Below are 10,050 nucleotides of genomic sequence, written 5' to 3' on the forward strand. Positions count from 1 at the left end.
GACTTAGTTCTATAGGTGGACGCCTTTTCGAGATATCGCCATAAGGGTGGACCGGGGGTTACTCTAGAATGCGTTTGTACGATATGGATAACAAATTAAAAGTATTAATGAAGGTTTTGAAAGGGAGTGTCCCTTAGTTGTATATGTGAAGGCGTCAATAAACCAATCCAATCACCATGTTTCATCCCTTTTTTGTATTTTGTATAGAATTATAGCATTTTTTTTAATTTTTCGAAATTTTCGATATCGAAAAAGTGGGCGTGGTCATAGTCGGATTTCGCCCATTTTTAATACCAACATAAAGTGGGTTCATATAAGTACTTGAACTAAGTTTAGTAAAGATCGATTTTTGCTCAAGTTATCGTGTTAACGGCCGAGCGGAAGGTCAGACGGTCGACTGTGTATAAAAACTAGGCGTGGCTTCAACCGATTTCGCCCATTTTCACAGAAAACTGTTATCGTCACAGAGGCTTTGCCCTTACCAAATTTCATAAGGATTGGTAAATTTTTGTTCGACTTATGGCACTAAAAGTATCCTTGACAAATTAAATGAAAAAGGGCGGAGCCACGCCCGTTTTGAAATTTTCTTTTATTTTTGTATTTGGTTGCACCATATAATTACTGGAGTTGAATGTTGGCATAATTTACTTATATACTGTAAAGATATTGAATTTTTTCTTAAAATTTGACTTAAACAAATTTTTTTTTAAAAAGTGGGCGTGTCCTTCTACCGATTTTGCTAATATTTATTAAGCACACATATAGGTATAGCAGTAATGTTCCTGCCAAATTTCATCATGATATCTTCAACAACTGCCAAATTATAACTTGCAAAAATTTAAAATTACCTTCTTTTAAAAGTGAGCGTTGCCACGCCCATTGTCCAAAATATTACTAATTTTCGATTCCGCGTCATAAGTGCAACCCACCTACCAAGTTTCATCGCTTTAGCCGACTTTGGTAATGAATTATCGCGCTTTTTCACTTTTTAGAAATTTTCGATATCGAAAAAGTGGGCGTGGTTATAGTCCGATATCATACATTTTAAACAGCGATCTGAGATGAGTGCCCAGGAAGCTGCGTACCAAATTTCATCAAGATACCTCAAAATTTACTCAAGTTATCGTGTTAACGGACAGACGGACGGACGGGCATGACTCAATCAAATTTTTTTCGATACTGATGATTTTGATATATGTAAGTCTATATCTATCTCGATGTCCCCGCCTTTTTCCGGCTTTTTATATTTTATAAACTGAACACTCATCGCCAATGGCGACAGAAGCTGATATTTGTGAAATTAACGCTAAAATAAGAGATATTATTCCGACGCTCCTAACGAAAACTAGCATAGCTCAAAGCCCAAGCATCTACCACTACCACATTTCGTTTGGTTCTTCGTTGCAAACCATGCTAGTTTTCCATGAAACATACAATACCAAATCTGTTTCGCTTCATTACTCCTCGAAACCGGTCCGCTTACTACTATAACTTTACAACATTATACTTTGGCATACCCAATGTAATTCACTCATGAGTCTCTAAAGTCATCTCGCTCAATTATTTCAGATATGACAGTGGTAAGCAACTACCTTTTAACTAAGCGCGAAATTCTCAATCGTTGAAGATTTTATAAAGTTGCTAAAACAATACTCGATACGATTTTTATGTAAGTTTCCCCAAGATCTAGTCTCCGGGCAAGGCGAATCAATACCAGGTGGTGGCAAAGCGAATTGAACCAATTCGCCGTGCAGAAGAATGTCAAGTCAAAAGAAAAATTTCATTGATTTCGATTAACTGACATATTGTTGTACAAGGCTTTGTATGGAAAATTATCAAGAAGAAGCAATCAGCTGTTGGGATAACATCACCTCTACTGAATTCGCCTTGGTCTCCGGGTACGAGGAATCGCGCTGGACGCTGTTCCATATCCCAGTAGAGCAGCGACAGTTTGATTTTTGATAGAAGCTATCTCTTCGTTACGGTTACACATTTTTTCAATGAACCCATTCATTTTCTCCCTTTAATGTATAAAGCGTATAAAATTAAACTAATAAATTCCTCATTTACTTTAAACAAGTATCTTCACGCTTTGAATCGCCGAGACAGTGAAAGTCAGTGTCAATATAATGAGTTGTCATTGTCTCTGATTACTTGCCAAGTGGATGGGTAGGTGGGAGATGACTGTCCGAAGTCAACACCAATAAAGACCAAACGCAAAACGGTGACGCTACAGAAAAAATACTAAATTTTATTTTTTAAAGCGAAAATGTAGTAAGAACAAAAGGTGCAAGGGGAAGTTAGACTATTTAACATTTGAATTAATTACTGACTAGAGTAGCGGCAGAAAGCCGTTATGCCGGAGAATTTTCGTATAAGAGCTTCGGCAACAAATTTGCAGGTTTGTAGACTGCTTTCAACTTTGCTGTGTAATTTTTAACTCCTCATAAATCTTGGTTACAAGTTCGTGCGTGGATGCCATGAAAATTTATGCAGCGGCTCAAGCTATATGGTGTAAGGGAGTTAAGAAGGCAGGCGTGGTGGTGACTGGGCAATTGGCGCAGTGTTCAGGTATTCGCTGTGTCCGAAATTGAAGGCAACACCGAGAACGATTGCGTCCAGTCATTGTGGCGCAATTACGCGCATCTATTTTATTTAGCAAATGGAATTTTTATGTTCCAAATACAAAGGCACACAGAGGATCATACACACATGAATTGATAGATGTTACCCTTAGACAGACAAAATTTATTAGAAAGTTGTTACATTAATACACATTTGTTTGGTGGTGATTGTGATTGTGCCGCAGAAGTCCTGCTCAATTAAATGTGCACCTCCACTTCTGTGCGTGCTTACTACATAAAAAACATACATACAAACTTTATATATTTTATCAGCCGGCGCGTATTCCGGCGGTCATGTTTGACTGAGCTTACCACATTTTCTCTATAACTCCCTTATTTACTATTTTCTGCTTTTGTTTTTCTCTGTTTGCAGGTCCACGTGCACGTAAACCCAAGAAGTTGGCCAGTGAAAAGGGCAACAATAGCGGTGCATCGAATGGCAGCGGAAGCGGTGCTAGCAGCGCTGCCACAACTGAGGATAAACGACCTCGTACGGCGTTCAGTGGCTCGCAATTGGCGCGTTTGAAGGTGAGTTATGACTGCGCAATGAAATTTAATTTTCTAGTCGAGCAGTGAATTGAAAAAAGTTAATTTGCAATAAATAGCTCAAGTGTTAAGTGTAGCGAAAAGCTTTGTTATCAAAACCTGCCACTATGTACCTGAAAGAAGCTTAAAGCTGTGAGCAGCTTGGAAATAAGTAGAGTTTTTTTATCTTTATCGATCCCTGACTGAGAAACGAAGGAAAGCACTTTTTACTTGCACCTTTTGCAATAACTCCTGAAAATGTTGTGCCCCTTCACCTTTAAACGACGTTTGACCGAAAGGCGCTTTATTTTATAATATTCTAAACTATTGTCTACAAATCCTAAAAGAAAAAGTTTTCTAACGTGGTCTGTTGCTAACTTTTGGCAATTTTGCTGTACTGAGAATGGGATGAAAAAACGTTTGTTTCTCTCACGAAACAGAAGATTGGATAGGTTTCTTCTACATACACACTACTATGGTTAGGTTGAACTAGCTGGCCCATGAGGACCTCACATATGCTGAATGAGTCTAGACCTCACATGGCATAGTATTAACAGAAGTTTTATCAACGACCAAACTGAAAGCCATGTTCAAAAACTAGTATTATGTTATATGCTTCTAGATCTGATAGTTGTGCGACTCCTAATGGCTGGAGTCTTAGTATGGCGAGCCCAGGACACGAGCATAATACGTGGTCGATCGCATGGTCGTGCAACCCGTACTTCCTATAGCTGACAAGGCTCAGCTTTAAATTATGTGATGCCAGAGGGCTGTATAAAGTCAGAATACCAATATTGCGCTTATATTTATCTCCCTTTATATTATGTCCAAACAGAAAAATAAATTGAGGCAATTTCGACTTAAATTGGATTGTGTTCATACAACTCTCAATAAACACACTTTACAAGGTTGCATTTGTAGTTTTTTTTTTTTAATTGGCAATTTATATTTACAATTTATTATATGACTAGAAGACCCGGCAAACGTTGTCCTGCCCTAAATTTGGCTTATCTGCATACATTTTAATAAGCTTTTTCCGTCTGAATCTGCCCTCCACCCTCTTCACTTTTTCCTAATCCTTTTATTCACTCCTTCCTCAGTCTTTTTCGCTTCATCTAAATCCATTTTCGTCTCATTCTATCTCTTTCTCAATCTCCTTTTCTCTTTTCTCTTCTCTCAATTTCTTCTCATCCTGCTGCATCCCTTATTGCCTGTCCCAGATGGTGGTATGTATTTTATCCCAGTCCCAGTCCATCTCTGCATAATATATTACTCTGTACTAAAGCACTCATCAACAGCTTTCATTTGATATCCATATTCTATAAACACATTCTAGGGGTACCCAGGTCCACGTTTTGGCCTATATCTCGAGACCCTAGTCACCCAGGGGTATGAAAATTACCCTCTAATAAAGCATTCATCAACAGCTTTCATTTGATATCTATATTCTATAAACACATTCTAGGGGTACTCGGGTCCACGTTTTGACCTATATCTCGAGACCCTAGATACACTAGATACCTATCCTATATTTCAAGTTAGATCAAAATACACACGGGGTGAAAAACAAATTCAAAATCGGTTTAGTAGCTTAGGAGTCCATTCGCCTCAATTGTGGGACACGTGTTTTTTTATATATTAAGATAAATTGCGTAATAAATTGCCCAAATGGTATAAATTGCAATTTTGGCCTACACATGATATTCGATACTTTGCAGCCCACGCTTTGTTGCAGGCCTTTCCTGCTTGATTAATTTTTGAATCTCGCCTTCGTGGAACCTCGCACAATCTAATTGGGAGGTATGTGGTACATCATGAGGCATCCAAATTCAACAGACCCAAAGGTACGTGGGATGCAAAAAATCATTACCAAGGCATACGACAAGTCCCATAAGGTACACTTCGAATTCATAACTGGCAGAGGCCTGCCAACATTTGCACAACTCAGCTATACCTTTGAGAAGTGCATTTGCTATTAAAACAAAAATTAGCGCCATAAATGCTTCAAAAATAATTCGGTAAAGTAAGTTGATCGGAACAGACTACCTGATTCCCTATCTGCGCTTCGAGGGAGATCTTAAGGCCACATTAGAGGTGGACGGTTCGTGCAAGTGTGCTCAAATGGTGGACGAGGCGATACATGTGTAAACGGATGGTTCCAAAGTAGTGGAAGAAGTAGGGTCTGCGGTATACTGTGCTGATCCGGAAATAAACAGATCCTACAGGCTACCGGATTACTGTAGCGTTTCCCAAGCGGAAGCATTAGCCGTGACCAAAGCGGTAGAAACCCTGGAAGAGAATAGCTTAAGCTGCAACCGTGCTAACTTTTATATCGACAGTCAGGCAGCGATTAAGGCAATAATCTCGCATAGCACAGCTTCTAAATCCGTGTTAGAGTGTAAGCATTCTCTGGAGCGAATCGGGACAGAGAGAAGCACACATCTATATTGGGTCCCGGGGCATATGCGAATAGATGGGAATGGAAACGAGGATGAACCAACTAAAAAGGGCGCATCCCTCGAAGTATGCTCCGTAGACGTCCCAATTAGAATGGGGGAGATTAAGCGAAGGCGAGATGTGCACATGATCGACCAAGCGGGAAAGGCGTGGGTTCAAGCGCGGGGCTGTAAAGTGTCGAAGATTATGTGTACGTGTTACAACCTTAGACTAACACAGTTGCTTCTATCATTAAAAATAGAGGACTGTAGACTCATGACGGGTATTCTGACTGGACACTACCTTCTGGCGTAACATGCGTTTAAATTAGGCTTGGTCAGTGATAGCAGATGTAGGAAGTGCGGGTTGGAGGAGGAAGCGATCGAGCACGTTCTGTGCTCGTGCCCTGCGCATGCCAGGCTAAGACTCCAGCTATTAGGAGTGATACAGATGTCAGATCTGGAAGCAGCAAGTGGCTTAAGTCCTAGGAAGCTTCTAGTATTTGCCAAGAGGACGGAGTTATTTTATAACATAGGTCCTGGTTTTTGATAGGGTTTTTCAGTTTGGTCGTTAAAACAAACTTCTGGTAACACTACGGACTCAATCAGTCTATGTGAGGTCCTCATGAACCGGCCGGTTCAACCTAACCTAACCTTGCTCCTTGATCCGTGTGAAAAAGAAGTATTCTGTCTTTAAAATAGCTACCTATTATTCTCCCTTATTTCACATACACTACTACTATGAGTAACTGCCGAAGAGCTTTTTTTGTCGCAAACGCAGATGTACACGCAAGCAAAAAAAAAACACCGCTAATATGGAGCTTTGTATATCCCGAAAATGTCTTCATTAGGACGAGAATGCAGAACAATCTTCTATTTACAAGCGAGAAAAGTCTACCAAGACCATTAATTTCCTATCCCATGTAATACCCAAAATTAAAGTTTAAGAGGGCGTTTCGCGGGCGTGTTTTTCAAAAAAAAATTATTTCGAGTGAAAGCTAAATAGAGACTTCTCTCGCATCTACGCTTAGAACATTTGCTAAGATGAGGGTTTAACTAACTTAATACCAAAAAAGTTCTCTTTCAATCAATATTTCATAATTTTCTTCTTATTGTCTCTTCATTTCATCTTAGCACGAGTTCACTGAAAGCCGCTACCTAACTGAAAAACGTCGCCAACAACTTAGCTCGGAATTAGGTCTTAATGAGGCGCAGATAAAAATTTGGTTTCAAAATAAACGTGCCAAACTGAAAAAGTCTAGCGGTACCAAAAATCCTTTAGCTCTACAACTAATGGCGCAAGGACTTTACAATCATTCGACGGTGCCACTGACACGTGAAGAAGAAGAATTACAAGAGTTGCAAGAGCGTGAAAATGCTGCAGCGGCTGAGGCGGTGAGAAATGGCAGTACGACAACAACAACGACGATAACGACGTAGATATACAGTGGATGATCAAGATTAGTGGCAATAAACAAAAACAAATACAAAGTTTTTACAATTAACAAAAAAGAAAATTTCTTTAATAAAAATGTATACGAGTTTGTAAATTATTACTTATACATATGTACATATCACACGCATAGGCTATACATGGGGTATTCCATCCCATTTCGACCAATTTTGAACCCGACCCCTTTAGAATTTTTTATTTAATTGAAAAAAATAACTTTAAAATTTTTTTTGTATTTTTTCCGAAAAGTACATTCAAAAACATATTTAAAAAAAAATGATCCCAAACGGTTAATTTTTGAAAAGGTTATAGCATTTTGAAAAAGACACCGTTTTCCAACTCAAAATAAGTTTTAAATATTTTGAAAAATATTTAAAAAAAAAAATATAAATTCTCGGCCCACGCCGGGATTAGTGGGGATAATTGCAGAATTGAGTTAAGTTTTTTATGAGAAAAAAAAGGGCGAAATTCGAAAAATTACAAAAAAAAAAGCTCATCAAAATTTAATAAATTATAAAAAAAAAAACTTTAAAAATTTTTTTGAATTTTTTCCGAAAAGTACATTTAAAAATAAATTAAAAAAAAAAAGATCCCAAACGGTCAATTTTTGAAAAAGTTATAGCATTTTGAAAACAAAAACGGTGTTTTTTTAAATTCATAACTTTTTTTGAGTGGGATGAAAAAATTTGAAAAACTTCTGAAAAACGTCTTTGGTAAGCTAGAAAAAGGAGAAAAACTTTCAGCCAATTCTAAAGGGGTCGGGTTCAAAATTGGTCGAAATGGCATGGAATACCCCATATATACTATTTAAGTCGCTAATTATTTATATTCAAAAGTTTAAAGTCATAAGAAACTAGAAAGGGAAAGTTCGAATAGCAATAAAGGCACGAGCTATGGGTGGAATTTTAAAAATTTACGATTCTTGTTATTCAAATATTTAAATAGGCCTTAAGCGATACTCGAATTATAATTAAAGTGCTAATTTTTCTACGGCGGATTGGAATATCAACCTATCTCAGCTTGCAGTTCAAAAGCGCCCTATCTGAGAATATTTTCCAAAAACTCCTTTTTTCAGAACATTTCTCAGAAACGGTCAGTCTCAGATTCGATCGAAGAACGAACGCTTTACGCCAGAATTTTTTATTTCCAACAAAACTCAAAAAGTCTTGAGTTCAACTTAGATAGGGGGTTTTTGAAACAAATTCTGAAAGAGGACGTTACTTAAAAGTTTTCTCAGATAGGTCGACAGACGAGATAAGGCGATATTCCACTCAGCAGTCGATTTCTAATCAACAAAAATAATTTGTTTAAGCGACGCATATTCCGACGCCCACTCTCGACAAATATTTTAGGCATTGTATTCTGAAACACCCTATTTCATAATATGTTTGAAGACAACTTTATTTAAGAACTGTTTTCATATCTCAGAATTCGGTTAAAAAACAGCCTATTTTAGATTTTCTTTTTTACATAAACATTTTATTTAGCTAGGAAATGTTTAGATTTTATACTTCAATATGAGGTTTTTTAAACCAATTCAGACGAAAGACGCTCTACGTTCGAATTCCTATAAGGCGTTATTCAATAAAATGTGGAAGTGGGGAGTTTTTGATATGAGTTCTGAATTGTTTCAGTAACTTATCATATGGAACAGTTTCCAAAGCTTTTTGAGCTAGGGCTATATCGAAAATTTTAGAAAAATTATATCGCCCATCTGAATCAATAGAGAGCTTAGTCAAAAGTCGAATATTTGGAAGGTTTGCATACAATCGTATTTACAATAACCTTTATTACTTACATGCTTGCATACATATCGCTGGAACCGAGGATCCTGGGTTCAAGTCCCGGGAAAAGCAACATCCATGTTTTTTCAATTAGAGGCAAGTGTTTGTAAGTGGCGTCTTTCCTCGGCAGTGGTTTAGCAAACACTCAGAGTTTATTTCTGCTATGAAAAGCTTCTCAGTGAAAACTTATCTGCCTTGCCGATGATGTTCAAATCAAACGCGTTTAAAGGTTTGCTTATTTTTTTCTGAAAATGTTTGTAGTTAGTTAGAAAACGTTTTTTTTAGTAATATAGTACAATCCCAAAATGAGAAAAAGTATTTTAAACAATAAAATTTTGGCGAGACAATGTGGAAGCATTTAAAAGGCTGCGCCCGTATTACGTGTTACGATCAGTGACTGAAAACCATTTTCAATCAAGGGATGACTTAGCAACTGTAAATTTATTTCTAAAAATTATAATAAGTTATGAATCTAACAAGTAGTATTTGTCGCTAGTTCGCAGAACTATTGTGATTTAAAAAATGAAATTAATTAAACAAAATTTTTAAGTTAAACGGCTTTATTGAGAACAATACTTACATTAAGTAATAATAATACTAAAAGCTAAATAAATAAAATAATCAGGTAGGTCCTAGTACTAGTCATCGCACTCCTCATCAATCTAGGGCGTTGTTCAGACAATTAAATAAAAGCATTGGTCGCGTGAAATTTTTAAATGTGTGAGGTGTAGCATAACCTGATTAAGGTTCAGTTGGTCTTACTTATGACTATCGATAGAAATTTGACGCATCCAACTCTTTTATTTAATTGTCTGATCAACGCCCTAGATTGGTGAGGGGTGTAATGACTAGTACCTAGGACCTACCTAATTATTTTCTAGCTTTTAGTATTATTATTATTTCATGTAAGTATTGTTTTCAATAAAACCGTTTAACTTAAATTTTATTTTAATAATTTTATTTTCAATTTTTTAGTCTTTATTTAATTCCCTATTATTTCTATTTAGTTCATTTAGTGACTCATTATTACAAGGCATCTTTCCTGACAATTTGTTACAATCTAAGTTCTCAATACATAATACTTTCAAAGACTTTACTCGTATCAGCGCCACGTGAGCTTGTCCCTCCGGGAACTCCAAAGTATTTTGATGTCACATCTACCGGACTGTATGTATTATGTATTCCAAATATGAGACAAATCGGACCACAAATGCGATTTTTGAATATCT

At 37.0% G+C, this 10,050-nt stretch overlaps 1 protein-coding gene across 1 annotated transcript in view; it reads left to right on the forward strand.

Annotated features, from left to right (window-relative positions):
• Positions 1–9,545, forward strand: part of inv (invected) — a 71,700-nt gene extending 62,155 nt beyond the window's left edge. The window contains exons 3-4 of the mRNA XM_067777219.1: positions 2,998–3,152; positions 6,719–9,545. Coding sequence (XP_067633320.1) covers positions 2,998–3,152; positions 6,719–7,024 — 461 coding nt within the window. The 3' untranslated portion in view covers positions 7,025–9,545. The remainder of the gene's footprint in view (positions 1–2,997; positions 3,153–6,718) is intronic.
• Positions 9,546–10,050: the final 505 nt, after the last annotated feature.

This window comes from Eurosta solidaginis, chromosome 3 (genome assembly GCF_040869045.1).
Source record: "Eurosta solidaginis isolate ZX-2024a chromosome 3, ASM4086904v1, whole genome shotgun sequence".
In the NCBI taxonomy this organism is placed as follows: domain Eukaryota; kingdom Metazoa; phylum Arthropoda; class Insecta; order Diptera; family Tephritidae; genus Eurosta; species Eurosta solidaginis.